General features: G+C 26.9%; 1 protein-coding gene across 2 annotated transcripts in view; it reads left to right on the forward strand.

The window, feature by feature from the left end:
• LOC114122736 (cell adhesion molecule 3-like) overlaps positions 1–25478 on the forward strand; it is a 393513-nt gene that overhangs the window by 306061 nt on the left and 61974 nt on the right. For both annotated transcript variants that reach the window (XM_050210832.1, XM_050210833.1), the window contains one exon: positions 8000–8184. In XM_050210832.1, the coding sequence (XP_050066789.1) occupies positions 8000–8184 (185 nt within the window). The remainder of the gene's footprint in view (positions 1–7999; positions 8185–25478) is intronic.

Below are 25478 nucleotides of genomic sequence, written 5' to 3' on the forward strand. Positions count from 1 at the left end.
CTCGTCCTTCACGTCGTATAAAAATCATTTTTTAAGCGCTCTCTTTAAAATACTTTAGAGCTCCAAAGATACTTTATTGAATCCGAATTTAAGGTCCCAACCTGTACAACTGGATACCTGGTTAGTCCAGTTTTATGCCGCACATCATTTTACGGGCTATTCTAAGTATAAGTCAGTGGCCATTTGAGAACTATAGCAACGACTGACTGCATAACAATAGTACTAATCAGTTGCTGTGGCCAAACATACGTCATGGTCATACTACGTCCTCATTATTCTGTTCTGTATATTATAGCAAAATTAATTTCTCCCTAACCTTTATATTGACACAATTAATTCGTAAAACGGAAGTATCTATATACAATAAAGTCACAATTTTCACAAGCCGCACACGGATTAATTGTACGATTATTACGTGTTGCCGTTCATTAATAAATATAATATATCATAACCAAAAACCAATTTATTAAATAACATAACAAAAACATGAAAAATATTTTATGCAAACAAATACGATTTTCGGTATCTGTCCAAGTATAAGCACTCGTCGTTGCAACTGCACAAATTAAACTAAATTTAGAGAAAAAGAAAAAATCAGGTACTTACTTATATTATTAATTAAATATATTTCGAAAGCAGTCACGGAAATTGTAAACTACTATAATAGTATAATATTATCTCTAAAAAACAGAATCTGATCATATTACAAACCACAACAAAACATTCGACGGACGAATCTCTTCGTCCGTTTCCATAATGACCGACGTTTAGCGGGCATTATCCCCGACAAGTCGTACGGAACTTGCGTCGGAGTGGCGATGCACTCTATTCTTGGCACATCGTTTAATTTCATCGCGACGTAATAATTTGACAAGTTGGGCATCGAACGCCACGGCCGACCGGCTAAAAAGGGTTGTTTTCTCCAAAAATCTAATCATCAGTTAACACAGATGGCATCTGGATCTATATTTTCTCCCGGTCCGCGATTGTATTGTCGTTAGATGTTGTTGTCATCATAATATCGGGAGCAGAAGAATACAAACGTTTTGTCAGCGAGCCCAAAAAATCACAAAGTTCTGAAACTTTTACCGCAGAGCTTGATGCCGACATAGTCTGTTTATCGTTGACTATATTATGTATGGAATTCGTTAAATTTGCTTGCCGTTATTATCTATAGTAGTATAGTCAATAGAAACACAAATCTAAAAATAATAAGCAAAAAGTATTATTAGGTAGTTTAGAATGATGTACAAGGCAGTGGTTCTTAATCTTTTTGGTTTCGCGAACCACCTAGAATCTAAAATCTACATTTAAGTAGGACTACGGACCACTTAAGGTTTTGGTTCGTTTAACTACTGTACTGAAAATATAATATAATTATATTATACGGACCGGTACTGTTTTTTCGCGGACCGATTCCGGTCCGCGGACTGGCGGTTGAGAACCATTGGTTTAAGGCATAGACTGTGTAGGTATCCGGTTTGAAGTAAAGAACAAACTAAAGTTTTATAGATAATCTACGGTATCTTTTATTCTATAAACGCTGGTAACATTCGAGTATATGCACTAAAATAATTATAATTCAGTGTTCCCGTCATCACCGTGGGGCTAAAATTTGTATGCAACAGAATGCTTTTTTTGCTACGTCCAAATGGAATAATATTATCCCGATGAAAAAAGTTCTATTTTTATTTTACACGTTTTTGCACAATATAATATTATATTATTATTGGAGCTTGTTTAAATGTCTTATACGGATAGATCACAGGCCAGCGCATATTTGATATTCGCCGTACCACGTTCCCACAACACGTAATCATTTCTTCTGACAATTGTGTGCGAAACTACAAAAGTCGTATACTTCTCACAACTCCTATATAGTATGTGAGCAATATGTATCGTGTACATTTTGAGTACATAGAAATGTCCTTGCTACAACGATGATATTATAATATTGATATAATTTACCGATATCAACAGGATGTACACCACGTATAATATTATTAATAATATTATTGTCGTTATAGTTGCATATTATACGTCTACTCACGGGCGAGTATGATGGGAAGGACCGGTAGAGGCTTTGGGGCTGAAGCTCCAAGTCGTCATCATATAGATACTATTTCAAATTTTACAGTTCTTTCATCTATACGTACCTATATATTTACGTTATAATTAAAAAAAAAAACACACACGCATCATTGTAAAATCAATACATTCATCACTTCGTTCAGAATCTAAAATATGTAATTTTAATATTTTGTTTAACAATTTTCTTTATATTTAAATTATTTTTTTGTTGCCCGTGAGACTTTGTTAGATAGAAGTTAGACTAGGTATGTTTATATTTTTTACTTAAAAATATTTTAATTATGCATATAGTTTAAAAAAATGTATTAGAAAAAAATTTAAAAGAAAGCTCATTATAGAACCAATACTTACGGCGTTTTATTAATTATACCTTTACTTGATCAAAAAAAAAAAAAAATTACCAATCAACATCAAAAAAAGAAAAAAACCTTTAAGTATAAAATGCGTTTGTATAATCGATTTTAACATTGCCTGTTTTGATTATTAAACATCACACTATTATGCGTAATAACATACAATCCATGACTATGATATTCACAGCTGATCAAAAAAACGTGTCTATGAACCACCACGAAGTATACTTGCAATAGGTTAATTACGTAAAAATAATTACAACTTTAAGGAGAGTAATAAGTAATACATTCTCTATTATATAGAATAAAAAAGTTGGGATACACTGCTCTATCGTTGTTGCATCCATTGCCGACTGTCTCGTATTGTCAGAAGACGACAGAGGCCGTTTTTAATTCGATTGCCAACTTACTAAAGGCTCTTATTATCTCCGTGTTGATGACAAATGCACGTGTGTGTGTATCTGAGACAACGGAAATTTGTCGTGTAATCTTGTTTTCACAGCCGAGTGGCGAAATAACAGTAGGGGCGGCAAATGAAGGTGTCTCCTGCACACGGGCCTTAAGGCAATTACTATACTATAAAGTATTATAATTCCACGGCGAAACTTTGCCGAAAAACGTTGTTTTTTATTTCAAGTCGAGTTTCACAGTTAGCAAAATAACTATTATGTAATTTACGTACATCACAAATAAACTTATCATATTTTTTGTGGATAATTTAAATAAAACAGCCACTATTAATTATATTTGTAAGCCTACATTATGGTATAATACTTGTAGTAACGAAAAAATAAGAAAACAATACTTATAATAATGGTGAGTTTTGTCAAAACGTATTGTACTGTCTTAATTATGGTTTTTTATGTCGGTTAGAAATGTCGATAAAAAAATATTTTTATTAAAAACTGTTTTTTTCGAGATTAAGTTGTCAGAAAGTCAAAAGTAAAGACGTAGATATTTTTGAAGTTTTTGAACGTATGTTATACATTTATAACAAAATCCTCTTGAAAAGGACTTGAGTTCAAGACGAGTAGTAATTGCAGTTGAACAATAGAAAATGGTATTTATTTTTTTTTTTTAGAACCTAAATTATTATAACTCGCGAAATGGTCAATACATAATAATAATAATAATAATAATAATAATTTAATAAAAATATAAAAATAATTTGATTTTGTTTTGTTTTGTTTAAAATCGATGTTTTCTTCTAACTATAGCAGAGTAAAGGATTCGATATAGAACAAAAATTAACCACTGCAGGAATATAATGCAATTTAGTATAGTTGAAATAAGTGATTCAGTGTACAGCAGACGCTACGTGAATGATGGCCACAATGGTCTTTTTATTGTCATTCTCAATGCATCGAAGTATGAAATGATTATGTTATAAGTTTCTTAAACATTTGATTTTTTTTCATATATACATGATAAAAAAAAATTTAAATTTACAAGATATCATATTCGTAATCTTAAATGTTCGATAATAATTTGCTTAGTCTTGTTGACTAGAGATTATATTATCATTACATTAAACGTAATTTGGTGTGTAATCGTTGACAGTTAGATTTTAATCGCGTGGTTGCGGATTTTATTTGGCCAATGTGATAGCTTATAGTCGAATGATCGTCAGGAACGTGTAAGCTAATATTCGTCTATAATCTATCCATGTCCTTGTAATGGAAAATCAATCATTTTTTTTTCTTTCTCACGGATAACTAATTTACAATATCGGTAGTTAAAGAGACACTGAGCTTTGGTTAGTATAATATATTAATATATATATATTAAGCTGTGAAGCTCGTCGCCACTTTCATTACCGTCGTCGTTGAATGAGAACGGTTTTAATTCAATATCCGACCAAACTAGTACAAAGGATCGTATTATCTTGGCGTTAATGATAGATGCGTGTGTTTGTGTGTGAAAACTAAACTTTATCTTGTAATTTAGTTTATTCACTAGCATCGACCGTTTCGCCGGGAAATATCGGTGAGAGAACGTCTCCCGCGTACGATTTTTAATGTAATTACTAGCTATAGTATAATTCAAGCAACAAATTGTTCGGTTTTAAACCTCTTTTTTATCTGTCAAATAATTTATTATGATTGGGTGGACATCCACAGACAAAATAGCATGGAATACACATAACAATATATTTTCCGAACGCAGTCACCAGTACGCTGACTAGTGTTATTAAAACTGTACAGAGAATCAAAATTGTTTTAACTGACCACATATTTAAAAGAATTATATCACTCGACCGAGCACGAATCATTAAAAGTGAACATTATAATATGACAATAATTAAAATATATTTTTGATTAGAAAAGTATTATATTATATACTCATAAATTGAAAGCCGATACGAAATTTACACTATTTAATCGTCCTTGACTTTAACCAATCCATAGTAATGTCTATAATGTGCTGTGCTCAGATTATAAAAACCATCACTAAGAATTATGCGACCACAAAAAATACATCTTATTGTCATTTGACTACATCTGATAAAATTATATGTCAAATTGCCCTCTACACATTTCCATAAGATTTTGGTCGTCGAGACAAAAATTAGTAAAATATATAATAAATCAATGACACCGTTTGGGAAACATTGTAAGTTGGTACACGAAGGTCGGAATATAAAAATTGTACATTTTTATAAATTGTGCACTTGACAGCTGAAAATAATTTACTAGCAGCGAATGTATTTAGTTTTTCGTCGATTCGATTCTAAAGCCACGACGCGTACCTGCACAATCGAATTTTATTCGAAACCTACCTGCCATTCATATATTCAACGATCAATAAATGTCATGTAAATATCGTTATGGTACCAAGTATAATATAATATTATTATGATAATATTGTTTAATTTTAAATTTTATTTTCTTACCGACGTTATTGGTGTTGTCATTCTGAAGAAAACGATAAATTTATCGGTGTGAGTGTGTGAGAGAGAGAAAGAGAGACGTATGTATTTTTTTTTTGCTTATGGATACTTTTTATGGTAAAAAAAAAGTTTTGGTCCTTAACTTAAAAGGTGGTCTTGGAAGCAAATCAATCTAGTTGGTATTATATGGGACTCAATTAATAATTTCTGAAAATAATTATGGGAGAAGAAGAATAGAGAAATGGGAACTTTCTACGAATAACTAGTTGTATATTATAATAATGTATTTTTATTTGTAAATCAAAAATTAGCAGCTGTAGTGATTTAAAAGTTAATAACAATAATAATTATATAGTATGATATTATAATTAATATATAATATTACAATGGTGATAAAAATATGATAAATTTACTGTAACACATATATTTTATAGTAACAATATATAATAAATATGTCAAGTATCAACAATATAAATATTTAATAATATAATATACTTTGTAATAATATAGCCCAAGCAGAAACCGTCTCCATTCGGGAATCATTTTTCAAATGTGAAAATTTATCGTTAAATTTAAATTTAACACATCCATTACAGTGAACTACTCAATGACGATGTGGACTTGATACCTACCAATAATACAGCAAACTGACTTCCCTTGTGTTTTTGAGCGTGCCCGTATAATGTTTAACTCATGTTACCTATTCGTACCAAAATCACCACGTACCCCTCCCCCACCCCCCGTAAAAAGTTCTAAGTATACTAAAATATTTATACTTTCCATGAATATTATATTGCATTATTTACACAATTTTGATCGAATAGTTGACTTGTAATTATACATTCCATCATCGTGGATATGTATCTTATTATTGATTCATATCGATCTTATAATTATTTAAAGAGAATAACTACCCAGTGAACAGCTTGTGCGTATAGATCTGCATAATATTTGTTTAAAACTGCAATTCCATTGTTAAGCCAAATATACGTAACTAACTAAATCAATATTGATAATCACTCTAAATGAAAATTATTGCATACTAGGTACAATGTACATCATGACAGTGGTGGCTATACATTTTATATTTGTGTAAATCACTGAATGTATATAGTGTTATAACTAATTTCTACGATTCGTCCGTAATACTATTTCATATAATATTTTGATACATATTGAGGTAAAAAGAACTGATTTTTTTTTTCATTGAACAATAGACATAAAAATAAAACGTCATAATATGTCGTTATTTTTATTTATGTAATATAATTGAGTATTGTTTATTTATCTCAAATATTTTTAGTTCCAATCAAGAAAACTGTCAGTAAGATTCTTTACTTATTTATTTTGGTCAGTAAAAATTCTCATAATTTTAGTTTATAGCATATTATAAAGAAAAATCTGTATTCTAAATAATAATTAGAACAAAAAATCCATACACGCCAAATGTATTTAAGGGTTAATAATCTATTTGTAACGACTTAAAGTTATATAAAAGAGATATTTTCAAAAATATTAATTTTTTGAAATAATGAGCATGTTACATTGAAAAGATCACCCCGTATAGGATTATTTACCTAAAATACTAGCCTGGTAGTGGAAAAGTAAATATTTATATTCCCGGGTGGTTCCAAAACTCAAATCCGTCTAACCAAAATCTCTCACACATGAAACTGAAACTGCAAATAACATACGCCAAAACTAAAATATAATAATATCCATTCCATAATTTAAAATAACAGGAATAGTAGAGGTTTTAAAGACGTTGCTTCGTTGTTGAATTCACGAACGTGTTATAGTAGAGACGGTTGCAACAAATGCCAAAATGACTTTATTACTACTACAATAATCATCTCTTACAAAATATTTATACACCTATACATTCAAAAAAATAAAAATGTAATTAAATAAAACTATAGATAATACCTACTACAAACCTGTTGTGTTCCTGAAAATTTCAAATGTCTTAATATCCTTAAATTATCTAGTTAAAATAATTTAATATTGTAATGCATTTCATAACAAATAAAAAAAAAAATACTTTATAAATCATTATAATATTACAATGATTGACAGAATTTATGACATAGAGTAGGTACCTAATACATAGAGCCACCTTGTGGTTTGGTGTATTTGAGGTGGGAGGGAAGTTAGACTATAAATTGTTTATCTTAGACACTGTCCCTTTTTGTGTCTATGCTTACCCGCTATATGTCGATTAATTTTTAGTTTTTGTTATGCTACTATGAGCTAGGGATTTTTTTTTTCATTTTTATTGTTCAGAATTTTGTTTATCACTGTGCACCGTTGTAGAAACGCGTGCATAAACACTCAACATTCACCCATGCGAACGGAGAGCAAAACCACAGTAGACACTTATAAATGTAATATAAATATAACATGTATAATATACGGTGTGTTATAATATTATTACGTACTTCATCGTGGTGAATGCGTTATAATAAATGTTTACTGATATGATTCGCTTTTACTAACGAATATCCTGACCTAGATCATAATATTAAAAGTTATAACATTATGGTTGTAATAAAATAGCTAAAATTAATGATTTTAGAAGTCTAGTGTTGTATTCTGTATGTATGTGTATTCACGTTAATAGTTTTAAACTAAAAAATTAACATTTTTCTTTCACGAATAATTGCAGAAAACATTACGACAACAGAAACTACGATAGACGTAAATTTTATCGATGAAAATCATCATCAACACGAAGCTGGATCGAAATGGTCACCGTTGTTTGAGGATGGTCCAGGACCTATCAACGTCACCGCTCGTATCGGGTCTACAGTGGAATTAAACTGTAAAATCCAACTACTTTACGACAAAACGGTATGTAAATCCCATGCATAAATCACTTAACACCCATAGTAAAATCGTGCATAAGCTCTTAAACTATTAAATCATTTCGAGTCGTATATCATATTTGGGTGGCATGGATTTTTAACTCAATTGATTTTACATAACTTCAAGTGTTACTAAATTGGTGTATACAATGTAACTTTTAATTAAAATACAAATTTTTAATTTACTCGGTTAACTACGATGTTTTTTTTTAGTAAAATTATTTTTTTTTTTTTTGCAATTCAATGAATAGCTAAAAACCAATATCTAAATCACTGTAAACAATATATTGTATATTATATAAGATAATTGTACAAATGGAAATACATTAAATATTGTTAAATGCATAGGGTTTAATGTATAACAAAATCGGTAGATACCACATTTATATGTTTTTCATTGGCATGAAATATAAAAACTGTATGAATATAACATGACAAAATTAAATTCTATAACCAGATAGTAATTTATAAGCAGTAAGTTAGTGAAATTAAACAAAGTACTGGCATGGGAATGTATAAAAAAAACAACTCATAAACATATATTTTACAATAATAAACGTTTATTTTACTGTTGAAACTACAGTTTAACCACTTCAATATTTTTTTTCCCACTCTCATTAAATATTTTGCTATGCTATTGCAAAACTACTTGACGTTTGATTTGGACATATAGCGAGCTGTTGCTATAGGGTTTTTCCTCAGCGTTGTTGAAGTTAAATAAAAACAGTAAAGTTTTCTAAAGACCAAAACTTTATCAATCACAATGTTGGTGGCTAGAACTTTAAGGCTATCATTTCATTATTCGTTAACTACATATACTACCTATACTTGGCAAACGCTCATTGCACTGCATATTTTCAGTGTGACTATATTATATCACCTCATTTAGCACTTAAAGTGATGATCACAATAATAACAGTAAGCAATTTTTATTTTCATTTGTTTAATCTCTCCATATATATGTATATTATATGCATAATACACTATTATGTGAATGACTCTTTTTTTAGTTTTTATTTTATTCTATTTGTTTAAACCTACTTGCACTGTTTCACACAGGTTATTTCCATTTGGCCGCCGTTCCGTTTTGTTCTTCTTACGAAATCAATTTGGTTTTATTTGTTCTACTGTTTCACTATTAGACTGCATGCGTGCCGCTTTCTATTTTAAACAACCCAGCAGATGTCTCTTGGTCATTATCAACAATTTTCCTTTTACAATTCCGTGTAATCTGTGTACGAAATAGTATATATAATATACTCTTATACATACACACGTGCAAACAGGTAATACCATACGAGTTATAAAAATACGACAAATCCGGATATCGTCGGTGAAACTCTAACATAGCGTTTGGAGTTTATTTTTTTCAATCAGTATAATATAGTAGTTCTCTATGACCCTTGCACTATTTACTAAAATAGTGTACCAATATTTATTAAACTGTGTTTTAAAGTAACATTCACGAAATGTAGTTGATTTATTTCTAGACTAACGTCGAATTTTACATCATGTATTTAAAACAAATACTTTTATATAAATATAACGAAAATAAATAAATATGATATTTATGATATACTCGTATTTTATGTTATATTTAAGTTCTAATACAGATAAACTTTGTCTACACAAATAACTATTTTTAACGAATTATCCGATGTTTTTTTAAAAATAATATTATTAGTTATGTCGAGGGTCAACAATTTATAAATGTATGTAATAATATAAGTTACTATTCAATAAAAAGATTTAGAAGCACTACTACGTTATATTATACCGTCATATACCTAATCATACGTCCAATGTTAAATTACACTCTTAATTTACAAAAATTAGTTTCTCTATTGAATCATTACAATGTGAAGATCACTGTTATCAGCACTTCTTGTTTCCCAACAACTCCCTCTTGGATCAACTCAATAGTCACCATAATGAATCTATTAATTAAAAAAAGATTCCACTAACAGTAAAACCTATAAACTACTCTATATTTAAATTGTATACAGTTTATCTGGAGAAAAAATGTACAGTAATGCGTCAAAAATCCAAGCGGGAGTCGGACCTTCAATAATCTATAATAATATAAAACTCTTATACAAGCTACCAATTACAAGTTCAATTTTTACTGCATAATCATACGTAATCCTAAAGGTACATAATAAGTTATAAATTCAAATATTTCGAAAGCAATAATCTTCGCAGATTTTTTTAGTTTGATAAAATCATCAAAAATCCGTAAAACACTAACGGGATAAACATACAGGTGCAAAATATATTACAATATAGAAGAAAAAACATGAAACATTATTCAGTTATATTGAACACCAGATCGTTATAATATAAAAAAAAAAATAGGTGGCTGATAAAACAGCAAAATATGCAATAGCTTACCCTTTATCTGCAGAAGTTCAACTAGCAATGTAACAAAACGTGATACCACAAATCAAACTCAAAAAACAAATGGCCTATGTCACCGAGGTTTTTTATTAAAAATAAAAATTATATATATATATATTATATAAGTATCTATTATACAGTTATTATTAGTAGCTACAACTGTATTTAGACAAAATTTTTACAATTACGGCATGGAAAATGGTCGGTATTAATATCATAAATATCATAAGATATTGTTAAACAAGCCATATCGAGAAGAGAGACGAATAAGGGTTCTTAACGATTCCGTTGAGGTGACACAACCCGGTTGTGATAACGACCGCGATGAAATTAAAAAAAAAAAACTTTTTTCGCACACCCAAACATTCCCACTTCTATTCTTACCCGTTGGTTCGAGCATTATACAAAAGAAAGTGTGCCAGAAACTTTCTGTTAGAACTTTTAACTTTTATTTCCTTTATTGTTTCCGTACAAAGCATCCCGGACGAATAATTGTTGTTTTTTTCGCTCCGCACTCTACCCTCGTTTTTTTATATATATATATATATATATTTCATTATCATTATTTTTTTATTTTAACGTCACGCCTCAACCATTTTCGTTGGTGAACCAATTTTTTTCTCCCGACCCTCGTACACCAGACGATAAAAGCTCGTATCAAATTACGCGTGACCCGATAATCACCTTTGGAATGTTAGACGAGGATAACTTTTTATAGCTCACGCAGTGTTATTCTATCGTGCTTTTCGTATGACTTATTGTTGTTGTAAGTATTTTTTTCGGTTTTTTAAGTGAAAAAAAATTAGCGATTGAATATTTAAATAAGACGATATTATAGAGTTTGTCAACGTGATATTGTTAGGTTATAATTCATACAATGAGTGTTTAACGTTATGCATATTACCAGACATAGCTGATATACGATATTATGTATTATAATATATTACTGTTGATCGATAACATGATAACATGCGAGTATATTAATTTAAACAGGAATTACATTAAGGATGTTTAATATCTATTTATAGGATATCATATTACTATATAATGTTAATTATCAGTTAGTTTCCGATAGTAAAAGTCTTAAAATATTCTTTTACTATAATAGATGATTGATTTATCGAATATCACTCATTAATTCAAAATCAATTTGAATGTTTTTTTAAAGTATTTTTTTACAAAATTTCCAGTAAAATAAAAAAAAACATTTTTTACCGTTTATTTTTTACAAGCAGAATATTTTTTAAAGTATTTCGATTAATAAAAATAAAAATAAAAATTAAGAAAAATAAGTTTTGAGTTATAAGTATTTAAAATTATTATAAGAGTGGTGAGGTACGGGAATACCCCGCAAAATGTTTATCTACTACTCCGTTTACCTAAACTTTAAATACTCAGAAAAATATTCTGTTTAAAATTATAAAATTAAAAAAAAATGTTTGTTGTTATTCAGCAAAGTAAAAAAATTTAAAATAATTATAAAATATTATTTTATTTTTACTGGAAATTATGTTAAACCATTTATAGACATTTATAGATTTTGAAATAATCAATTTTATCTGATAAAGGAATTTCCCTGTATATATATAATATATAAATGGATTATAATTTCTTCAATGTCAATTCATAAATAATGGTATGCATACGAATAGAAAATGTAATCAAACTATGGGGAATTCTAAGGTAAATACCGATTTGAATGGCAAAACAACCGTTTTCGTTTTCAATTTTATACTAATCTAATGTATATATAATGCGAATAAAATATGTACTTAAATACAGAATGTAACATACGTTTCTGATAAATGTATTTAACTAATAATATAATAAGTACTAATAACATTGGAGTTATCAATACTAATTTTATATTTTTCAATTTATCATAATTGACTATTATCATAAAATAAAATCTTAATTATAAAAATGTTTGAGAATTCAAGTTATAAGTAGTTAGTTATATAGTTTTTGTTAAAAAAATTAATCAATTATTATTTATTTCGTTTTATACTCAATATTTTATAAATATATGACAAGTTCCTATTTTATTGTACTGTTATCTATGTTTTAGAAGTATATAAATAACAGTTGTTAAATTAAATATTTACATTGTTATAATATGGACTCTGGAATTCGATTTTGATAAATTTAAAACGCATAATAATACACATGCGATATTACATTAATATTAAATATATTCAAACAAGCTTTATAATTATCAAATGCAATTATTAGTTTATTTATTTTTAAATCAAATAATATGAATAATAAAACTTTTTAATTAATTTTTTTTTTTTTTAAATTAAATGCTGGAAGTGATCGGATTGCCGACTTTTCATTATATTTAATTAGTTAGTTTTTCAAAATAATTATTAATTAAATTATCTAATATAGGAGTAAATTTTGTAGTAAACAATAACAAATGTACTTATCTGTTATTTTATTTAATTTTCAACGTTAAGTAATATGTTTCAAAACATTTTAAAAGAATTCTTATCTTGATCTTGTGAATTAATCAAAAGAGCAATAGTAATTGTTAAAGGAATCTAAATCAGTATAATTAATTTTACTACACAAAATATTTAATAATCTATGTTGGAACCAAAAAATATTAAAGTCCTAGTTTTACTTTCATTTTTAAGATTGATTTTATCTTTTTAAAATTTGTGGTTCGAAAATTCATTTGCCTTGATTTTCCTATTGTCACGGTTAGTACAGAATAGCGATCATAATCGGTGTTGTTTTTTGGAACGTTTGAACTAATTCTAAAATATAATATATTATTATTTATTTGTGATATTGTTTTCAATTTATTTTATTAATTTTAATCGAATTTTACTTCTAATCGAATGTGAAAAAAATACACCACTAAACATATCATAATATACTCAAACCATTGAAAACCATAACAATACTCGCTTTATTATTAAATACATAAACTGTTGTTGTTGTTATTTGTTTTATTTTATTTTTGATTGTTATTCAATCATTCCAACATTATCACTATATTGAATGAACAACTGAGTCAATATTAAAGAGAATTCAAATCATAATAAAAATGCATGACCTAGACTTGGAGCTCGACGATAAATCGTGAGTCGGGTCTTTTGCTTGTGTGATATACGAGTGTGGAAGTGTGCAGTGATCTATTAACCATAAGAATTTGCTTGGATATGTGAACAATGAACATGTGTAAATACAATGAGTTTCCGTTCGACCTTCCATTTTGTTGTTCACAATTTCAAAAGAGCGATAATAAAACACGTCCGGTAAGCTAAAAACCTAGTCAGCGATTCGCGACGAATAAATAATCGTTTGAAAACAAATTCCTATCTAGTCGCAGTAACGATACGTGAGGTGATCATAAATGTGCGGCAAAAGGCAGGCCGATTGGGTCTACTGAATCAAATCTAAATTACGCATAACCAGAATTATATTAAGAATTATTGCCGCTTTGTAACAATCATTGATTCAATAATTTCGGTGAATCCAATTAAGAAATAAAATAGATATATTATAAAATGATAAATATAATAAATTTAAAAATGTATGTTTTTCTTTCCTTTCCTCTATAATATAAATGTAAAGCTATGTGTCTCGCTTTCCTCATCTGAGACCTACCATCGTCAATTATGCAAAAGAAAAAAACATTAATTTACTTAAAAACTTCCCGATAAGTGAAAAAAAAATCATCCTATGGACACTACACTCACCGTTCAGTTTGTCTTAAAAGTCCTGAGCAATTCCTCGGAATTCGCCGAACCCACGCGCCTCTTCGGTCCCTAGTGCAATTTAATCAGTACTGCATAGCAATTCTACCCAGCCTAACCCACTTGAAGGACGAAAACACATAGATACCTACTTTCGAAGTTAAGCCGAAACTTTCCTTGCCTTCTTTGTATGCTCCGAGCGTGAGCGGTTTAATCTGCGCACACGAGATTATTATACACAATGATATTATAATCGAATCGATGGTACACGTAAACGTTTTTCGTTTTAGTTTACTACTTTTTTTCTTTTTTTTTTTTTTTGCTTTTCAAACTCTGACTATACAATAACAAAATACGCAATACTACATATACAAAATAACATCGAACCTTTTGCGTTTTGTTGTACCACTGAGTCATACACGTCAAATACACGTGTCGATTGTGGTTTTCTGCGTGAAATTACAAACTGTGTAAACTTTTTAATTCGCAAAATTTGTCAGGCGATTGCGATAACGGTGCAGGGGCCAGTCGTGACTTTCACCGTTTCCGGCCCGGGAACGTTCACGCCTGATAACAATATAAACTAATCGAATTCACGTTAGGTATTTGATACAAGCTGCAGCACATGCCCATCTTTCGTAATATTAAATCGTCTCGGATAAAATAAAACATTGTTGGTATCGTTAAAATGACACACATTTTTATGGTGTAATTTTAGGTTATCCGAACACCAAAGTATAATACAAACATAATAGTGTGTTTAATATTATTATGTACGGTTTAATAATATGTTGGCTGGTAAAACAAATGCAGATAATAATACCTTATTATGATAAGCGGCCCATTGGTAGTAAAAATCATAAAAATAAATCTACGCAGTTTTGACCCATAAAATGTATTTTATTTTTTACGATTTAAAATTATTATTAATATTTTATTATAGCTTTGTTTAATATTACTGTTATACTTGAAATTAATTCAGCTCGGCCTGAGAAATTCATATCACAAAAAAAAGTCATAAAGCAACGTGACGAGTAAATCTTATTAAAATCTCACAAATTTATATTTCCAAACGATCTCAGTTTCCTGAAACTGCCATAATACCAATCCACGTGAATTACACTAGATATTTGAATAACAACTATAACCAAGTTGTTTTTTCTTGGTAATACATAAATGTTAAAATAAATTTCAAATTAAATAATGTTCCCAGTAATATAATGTTACATACGCTTATTTTTAGATACGTAACTTATTAAATTATATTCAGAACCCGTTTAAGTATCAGGTTTTAATTTATCAGTATGCAACTTTCAACTAATTAATAACAGGAAAATCGACTCAAAAGTACTTTTGAGTTTATATTTGTATATTTTTATTCATATTTTATACTTTCATTTAATAATTCTAAAATAGTTATTTAACAACTCAATTAAATAATTATGAAAACCTAATAAACTTTATATATTGTTGAAGAAAATTTATTTAAACTTAGAACTTAGAAGTCATTTTACAATTTGTATTATTAAAAATTTTAATAATGGTCATTATCAAAGTTTACGTAACATTTTTGGTTATGGATGCTCATACTAACAATATTATCCTTATTTCTTATATTAAGCAATAATTATTCTTTTATACCATAACAGAATTTTTTCTTGAACTTTTTGAAATCAACATCAATCAATGAAAAGCTCATGAATAAATATTTGTAAAAAACTAAAGTTTGAAAGTAAGTGGATTACATATTATTATTACTAATAACACAAGAATTGTAAAAAAGTTGCATTTTATTTTTTGATACTTGTTGTATTCTAATAAATAATAATAATATAGTTAGTCTATTATTTCACTCAATTACACATAAAATGTTGCTTATTATATTTTATTTGTTTAATTAATCACAGTTTAATCCAAAAATGATAAAAACATGCATATTATAAAATTAATATAATTATTCTCAATAGTATAGTAAACATAAAACAATTAGAATAAAAGTAAAAACTATTCAATAATATAATAATTATACAAAATATGATGGTTTCTTATTGACGAATAGCATAATTATGTAGTAAGGGTGAGGAGAAACGTAACAAATATGGTTAATAGTGAATTTAGGATTGTAAAAAGGGACATTGTAACTAGTTGATCGTGATGGGACATAAATATTTATTTCAAAATGTATAGCTAGTGAGTAGTGAGTCATTATAGAATCACTGATTAAATTGTTTAGGAAATGCAGAATTCTCTGTTTCTTACGATCGATCGACAACTAGGAAACAAAATGATCAAAGACTGAGCGAGGATCAGAATAAATTAATCGAAACTAAGAAACTTTATGGACTAAAAACTTTAGTACTTTAGGTCACAGTATATGGACCTCAAACAATTGTGCTGTATTCTAGAAAAAAAAGGACAAGAGAGCAATATAAGTTATGAGTTATAATAGCTTGATAAAAGAAGATATATGTAATTCAACGACCGTCTTTTTGATAAAACACAACATTTTTAGTGATTTTTAATGCATATTGTATTTATATGCGAATTAGTAGTTACTCAAGGTTGCTACTAAATGTGAAGCTCAGAACAATAGAATTGCTCAAGGAAAGAACATCAATTTCATTATTTTTTGAAGATAAGTTTAACTTAACCTCGACCCAGAAAAGGCTACTATTGTATGATATTTGATTATGTTAATATATAATCAGGAAGTTATGTCAAATATTGAATTTTCATTAGATATTGGCATAATTTACAATTCATCTATAAAATTATTTCCAATAATTAGTAATTTAAAAATTAAAATCATTTGAATATCGATGTTTGATACACGTGTAACATATTTTGCTGTTATAGAGGATTAATTAGATTAATCATCAATGTTTTTCTATCTATGCTGATATTATTATGTATCGGATACAAATAATTAAACTGAAAGTAAAATAAATTAACAAATAAGATGCTTACAGAAATAGCCTATAGTTTCAATAATACATATATATTTTTTTTACTTTATTATTTAATACCTTGAGATAAGTTATTATCATTGATAAATAAACACATTTTGTACCTACTTTAAAAACACTCATAAACATATCTTTAAGTAATAAAATTGGCCATAGTGCTTATAAGTGTTTCAAATGTATTTAATCGTTTAGTATGAGAATTTTTTTTCTATAATTATTGGTAAACCATTAATTTATGAATAAATTAATTCCGTAAAATTAATAAACATAATATTTATTTAAAACGATGAAAATAATGATTGAAAATTATTTTTATCGTCTTAACCCAATAATTATTTATTCATTTTGTAAGTATTTTTTTTAATTTATTAAATATACAGTCGAAATTATAACGATATGGTATTTTTTTTTTTGTTTTAACAACACAGTTGTAAATAATTCATCTTTCGTTATTAGACAAACATCATTTCGGAAGTTTGACAGTATAATTATATTATAGCGGTTTAGATTTGAATACACTTGACTCGCAAACGGTGTTGGGGAGGTTAGTTCGCCAAACGAAATAAATGACACTCTTGTGCGGTGTTTGAACGTCAAAATTGGTTACCGACCCCGATTCAGTGGTTCTCTCATTAGTGACCTTTAATGAACGCCGACTCACCATTCATTGTAACGTAAACCACTTTGCCGGTATTCTCTCAGATGTCAATTATACTCGTTCGGCGGTTTGCTCATAAAAGCTATTGGTTAGTCAAACCTTCCGGTAATTCTGTCTAACAATCCAAGCACCGATAGTTATTCAATTGCTACTGTAAATGTATGTAATTTATTTACAGTTTCTCACGTCATTGTAATATTATAGCAATAGCCATATTATTATTTTCTTTGAATTACATCAAAATGCCCATAGTAATAACAATTGTAATTTTTATTAAAGCGTTTTTAAATTGTCATGATTTTTTTTTTTTTTTTTGTTTTATTAATTATGCGTGATAATTTTATTTATATTAAAATACTACTGTATAAAAAATATACAGAAAAGTATTTCCATGCTCTTAATAAAGTATTTGTTATTCCTAAAAATTTCTGGTAATAGTGTTTTAATGTTTTTCAAAAAATTTAAAAACAAGTATGCTCTTATTGTATTATTTATTATTTAAAATTTAAATGATCAACTTAATGCGATAATAACTAAAATAATAATATTACACTGATTTTAAAAATTTCAGTATTTACATTTTATAAGAAAGAAATTATTTGTAAACAAATCATATTTTACGAACGATTATATCCCGGTTTATGACGATAATATTCTCATTTACTATCCAATAGTAAAAGTTTTATTAGCCTGATACATAATATAAAAATGTATTATAAAATAACCACTATTCATAATTTCACAATATTTGTGATATTCTCAAAAAACTATACATAACGAAATCAAAAATAATAAAACATTCATATTTAAAATGTTTGATTCAAACAACGTATTACTGGTAATAAATCGTATTTTATATAATACACTGCTATATGAACGCATCGAAGCTTAAGAAGAATTCAAAAAATAAATCCATTCGATAAAACAAACTTTTAAAAACATTATTAGTACTTTATACTATTGATCGTTTGCAATTCAATATTATAGATAAAATACACACAGTGGATAAGTTGTATTATATTTATATTATTGTAAGACATAAACATCATTGTTTTGTGAACTTGTTACGGTTTTAATATGTGTGCAGTATTAGAATCAAAAAAGAGACGATATTAATAATCTACTTGTTCTTCTTTTAGTTGTTATGTTATTGGCTAACAAATAACAATACAATTATATGGTCAGTCCATAATTGTAATGAATCTATAAAAACATAAATATTTCGACTAACGACTATTTTGTTTTGAAATCGTTCTACTTAATAAACGTTCTTAGTTTCATTATTTGTATAATCTACTAATAATAAATTACTTTTAATTTTAAAAAGGTTAGTACCTTTCGTGCATTTTTCTAAAAAATATTTAAAAATACATGCAATTAAGCTTAGCACAGTGTTTTTTTTTATTGTTATTATTTATTTTAAATCACAGGTTAAATTTTGCTCAAACTCTATTTAAAAACTTTATAATTTGTTTTAATTACTATCATATTTGAAAATAACCAAAAAACTACATTAAATATTCGAGTTGTATTTAAAAATTGAATATAATATTTTAAGTAAATAACATATTTGTAACTATCCAAAATAAATTTTAACTCACAATTTTATCGTAGAAATTTGAAATGTTTAAAATAATTACCATAAATGCATAAAACGGACGAAGAAACATTAATAACCCAAGCAAATTGGGTACTAAATACACCACATTATCTCTACATTCTTGAATTAACAAAAATAATGAATGTTCGTTCAGCAATATTCTATTATTTACAATAATAAATATAATAGAGACGGTGCGCCAAATTATCATTAGGCCTTCCTGAAAACAAATTAGCTTTTGCATCGTTCAAAATAGAGTACCCACTTATCAATGAATTCAAAGTTAATTTCATCTCTTATTAGAAAAACCTACATTTATATCCTATTCTGAAAAATATATTCGAATCAAATAGTATATCTATTGAAATCTCAGTAATTATAAAGGAATTTCCCTATTTTTATACATGTTTGATTCTTTAAAGTAATAATATGTGTAGTTTATGTACTGTATAGTTTAAATACAGTTGTTACTTAAATGAGTATTTGAAAATATTATTAAATTAAAAATTACAAAACGTTTAAACACAATACGTCATATTATCATCTAGAAAAAGGTTTCATTAGGTAGGTTAAATTCGAAACTTCAAGATTAATTAAATTTGAATTACCTTAACAAACATTTGTTTTCAATTTTCAAGGACCCCAGCATTTTTTTTTTCTAAATTATCATCTATAATGCATAATATTCCTCCACAATTAATGTACTAATATTTAAGGTTCACGTCGTTCAACTTAAATTGACGCATAGACACTTTCTAGCCCGCCCAATTGATGGTACACAACCACAGGTCGAACATAATTTCCCATGCTATTCATCACACTAGACTGACCAAAATTTATGTCTTTCGATGCACCGCATTGTGCATAAATATCAATGTATGCATAATTTCACATTCCACGTAATTTAGTAGTTTAAGAATAGTTTTCATACATAGACATCATAAACCACGATAGTTAGTTTAAAAGCTATTGGAGTATTAGAATGATTACCCATTCTACTTACTACAGCAAGCCTGAAAATGTCACAATATATCTTCGTTATATGTTTGTTATAATGATTTGTCTGCAGTTTAGATATTTGTAAATATGTATTTTTTAAAAGATTTTTTAGACAAATTGTATTTATTGTAATTTTAAATAGCGATAAGTCTTTTAGAAATTTTTGTTTTTTGATATTTTTTTTAAATTCTTAATATTATATTGTTAACATTTAAAATAAGATTAGATTCACCCGTTTCATCAACATAAAATATTAATTTTTTTTTTTTTTACATACAATCATATTGTTTTTAATTCCGATTATACTAATTATTCAAATTTAATACATACTGATAATGATAACTGGTGATATAGGTACACTAAAAAGGTATCATACGAGTATATTATGCAGCAAAAGTAATTTCTCAAATTATACAATTTATGTGTTTTTTCATTATTCACATTTTTTAGATTATTTATAAAATTAAGTTGATATACTTTTCGAAATTATGAAAGTACAATTTTAAAGAATCAATTGATAAACAATTATGTTGTATTTAGATGTAATACTGTTAAAAATCTTAAGTGAATTTACCATTTATATTGAAGAAAAATTTATAAAATTATCTTCTGATCATTTACATATTATTTTAAAATGATATTGAAAGTATACATATATTAATATATAAATCATAACACGTGAAGTAAATAAAAACAAAAAACTGTTTATACCTGTGGATTGAGAAAATTTGAATCTTTAAATATTATTTTTCATCATTTTTTCGTTTTGCACGCAAACTAAAATATATGATCTCATGATGAAATATTCGATCTAAGTTTCATTAATTTGAAAACTTTTGTGGTTTGTTTTCGAACTTCGGTTTAACTTACATGTGATATATTGTTACTAAAACATTTCAAATGTATTACTAAAAATTTTATTAATAAAATACATTTTACATTTAATATAGTACTTTATTTAACAAAATTTTATTTTTTACCATACACAATAATTTACATTATGTCGTAAAAATGGGTAGAGCAGAGAAAATATTAAATTCTTAATAAACTGAACGAACGTTATTTGGGAAAATCCTAAGTAAAATTGTCCATCTTTTATGTTAATTGTTTAATAAACCATTTTTACTGTTCTACGAAAAAAATTTTATTCAACGAATAATCACATTAATATAAACTTTATATAGTATGAAAAGAAAATATAGCCATAATATGAAGTGAGCTTATCAGGTCATTGAAATCCTATAAAATACTCAGTTAAATAATTTAGAAATATTATTAAAAACTTTATTATTTTATTCGATTATTATTAGACACATTTTAAGATGTGATACTGTTTTCCATTTAAATCCAAATACTTTAATATTGTTTCTAGTCAATCGGTTTAATCTGCATAAACCGTTTATTACGAAGATCGCCCATGAATAACTTCAAATTTGATACGATTTAACAAAATAATTCTTACGATTCCCTGCAATGCCAGTGTGGATAAAAGTAAAAAAAAAAAGTCAAAAACTACTAAATATTAATTATCTTCCTATTCATAAAATGTATTTTTCATTAACGAAAGGGCGTGAAACGTCACATTAACATGTGTGACATTTGCGATTAAATGTTCGAAAACTATCGGAAAACGTTCCACTGATATTATTTTGTAGATAATTTAATTCGATAACGCAAACGCAATATAGTTAATGGACATACTTATGAGAAAATAAACGCATGTAATTTACACAGTCGGCGTAATGTGTTTGGTGTATCTATATTATAATATGATGTGTGTATACGTTTATATGAATATGAAGTATCGTATTGTGAATGATTTTTCTTTCGAAAAATCCCAGTTACTTTGGTTATTAATTCATTAGTTTTTTACCATAATTGATTGAATACGATGATAATTCTTCTGATGACTAACTACTATGTGCTCGACAGTTTACGAGATTAGAAATCTTCATCATTATATATTTTATTGTGTTAGCCCTCCAGGAAATGTATAAATAAATGGTATTCGTAAGATTATTTAAAATCAGCTGCGTATGTTAAATATTGCAAGTAAGCTATTATTTTATTTTCACATTCAAATATTTATATGAATGAATAGAACTATAATAATAAACAACAACAAAATATTTGTGAATGTAAGACTTAAATATTGAAATACAGTGTTGGTACAAAATAATACTCATTTTGTTAATTTTTTTTATAATATTTTAGTTTAGGTCATTAGTGGTTGTATTGTCTTAACATTGACATAAATTGACCAATATTCAAAGTTGGTTATTGCTTCTCATTGGTTGTAATAAATTAAAGTATAGTCGAAATATACTTGAATAGTAATTAATTGATTAACTTCATAACAACTTAATAAGAATATTAGCGATATTAAATAATATATTATGAGATTGACTTCGATAGGAAATTCGATTGAAGGGAATTAAATAGTCGAAATTGTGATCAGCGTAAATAAGAAATATATAACAGAATAAGAAAGAATAGAGAAACGTGACCTCTATAGTAAATGACATTGAGTGACATTTAGATATATTAATTGCAGCTATAACGAGTTTTTGACCCCAATTGACAAATCTGTTCAATCGTTTTGGAAATGACCACAATCACTTAATGATTTGATTCTGTCAGATGGTTTCACTTCATCTGAAAACAAAGTAAGCACGTTAATATGTGCTAGGATAAACAATATTAGCAATTTTGACAAAAAATAATATTAATAAAAATAATATAAGTGGTAATTTATTTATATAACATAGGTTTTCGTTTTATAAAGTCATGAAACAAAATGTATTTTTGTATTTGGATCAGTTCGTGTTATTCATAGTTCTCCGATTACTCTAAGTGACGAAATTATAATAATGAACCTCAAGAATTTTTACACTTAGGTTTGACATTAAATAAACATCTAACTGCAATGAAAAACATTAACAAAAAATGATTCTTTAGTAAGTCCTTTTACCAAAATTTTGGAAAGCTCTCCAAACTTATACTAAAATAACATATTGCTGCCTATACGTAACTCTTCGTATAAAGCCAATATGAAGATAATAATATTATCTTAGACCTTCGATTGTGGATACTGCAAAGAAATCTAATATTAACCAATTGTACGTAAAATACAAACTTTACAATATGCATGATTTCAAATGAACCATTTTATGTCTTAAACTATATACTTCACTTGGATTTAAAAGTTCTTACACTATAACAATTTAAAAGAAGCAATATCTACCTACTATATCTTTAACTTTCTATACGGCTTACGCATATGAATTCTATTTACTTTTATACTTTACATATTAACAATTTCTAATAAATAAAAAAAATATAAATAAATATATCAATAATATAATCAGCTAACAGTAATAATATGAGGCAGAATGCATACTTAGAATATTTTTATCGATCAGTGAAAGTAATACACGACACCTGCATGTGTTATTTCCCCCTTAAAAATGTTGCAACATTACAAATTTAAATTTATCAGAAATTTTTACTGAGTTTTTAGTTATTAGAGTGAATCAACATATTATAACCAAAATGAAAGTTAAGGATATTTTATTTGTATTTTTGAGTTGATTTTTATGAATTTTTAATTTTTAATGAGTTAAAAGTATGTATGTACTTACATAATCATAGTATAAAAATGATCATAGCTCAATCAAAAATTGATACACCATTAAAAACTAGTGTACTTACATATTATTATAATGCCATAACCTTTAACTTTGATGATAGGTTAATTTACTTAAATATTTAAGCTAAAACCTACAATTGGTTATACTAAATGCTACATCACTATGGTATATATTTAAAAGTCAGAGTCCACAACGTAGGGGAATAGGATATTGTGCCCACTTAATTAATTCAAGTAATGATTATCTGCTCGTGGTAGAATATTATTTGCTTATAAAAAAAAACCTGGTAAGTATAGGGTTGCTTTTAACCGTTATAAAATCGTATATTTGCATGCATAAACTAATTTAGTATTGCTCTAATAAACTAATTTACTTTTACTCTAGTAAACTAATAAACGGTTATTGGTTTAACGGCCAATGTAACAAAAAATGTGCTTTTTTACGAGACATTTTTCGGATAAAACTATTACAGTAAGTGTTATGCAGCATTTTATCAGAAAGTAACTGTAACAAAGTTTTACATAAAGAGATATATTTTCGAATTTAAAAGTAGTTTTGAAGAATATTGCAAAAAATATAATCATAAAAACTGTACAAATAAAATTTAAAGAAAGTGCCTATTTTTGATTATATCTTGGCTATTTTCAAATATATTGACATATTTAAATTAAAAACAATAAAATACAAAAAATTCATGCTAGTATAAGTGAAGCAAGGCTATCATAGGCTAAAAATTACTGTTTGAATAATTTCATAATTCTTTATTTAAAGTATTATTATTTTTTTTTTTTATTCCTTAACTTTTATAAAAGTATTAAAACTGTATAGAAAATAAGAACACATTAATGGCTGACAAATCTATATAGTTTTTAAGTCTTCGTTCAAAATTATTTAAAAAAATATTATTGAGAAACTATTTTTCGTAACTATTGTTTCAGTTTTCAGTGTGTTTACTTTCATCGTTCAAATTTTTTTCGTCATTAACTTAATCAATTGTTGACGCCAACGTACATTTAATATTTTTTTTCATATTATTAGTTAAATCTTCTTATTTTGCATATTATCTTATTAAAATAAAACAAATAAATTTTAAATAAAGCAAAGTTTGTTATGTAATTTAAATAATAATTAAGTATTACTATGCATTTTGCAATTGATAATTAATATGACATAGTATCAATTAAATTTGTGCTTAAAAATATTACAAGGGTTTCAAATAGTTAAAAAGAAAATTACAACTGATGAATATTATTATAGTTATAACAACACTTTACTAAACAAGTAGTATATAATATTATGAGCA

This window comes from Aphis gossypii, chromosome 1, assembly GCF_020184175.1.
Source record: "Aphis gossypii isolate Hap1 chromosome 1, ASM2018417v2, whole genome shotgun sequence".
Classification (NCBI taxonomy): domain Eukaryota; kingdom Metazoa; phylum Arthropoda; class Insecta; order Hemiptera; family Aphididae; genus Aphis; species Aphis gossypii.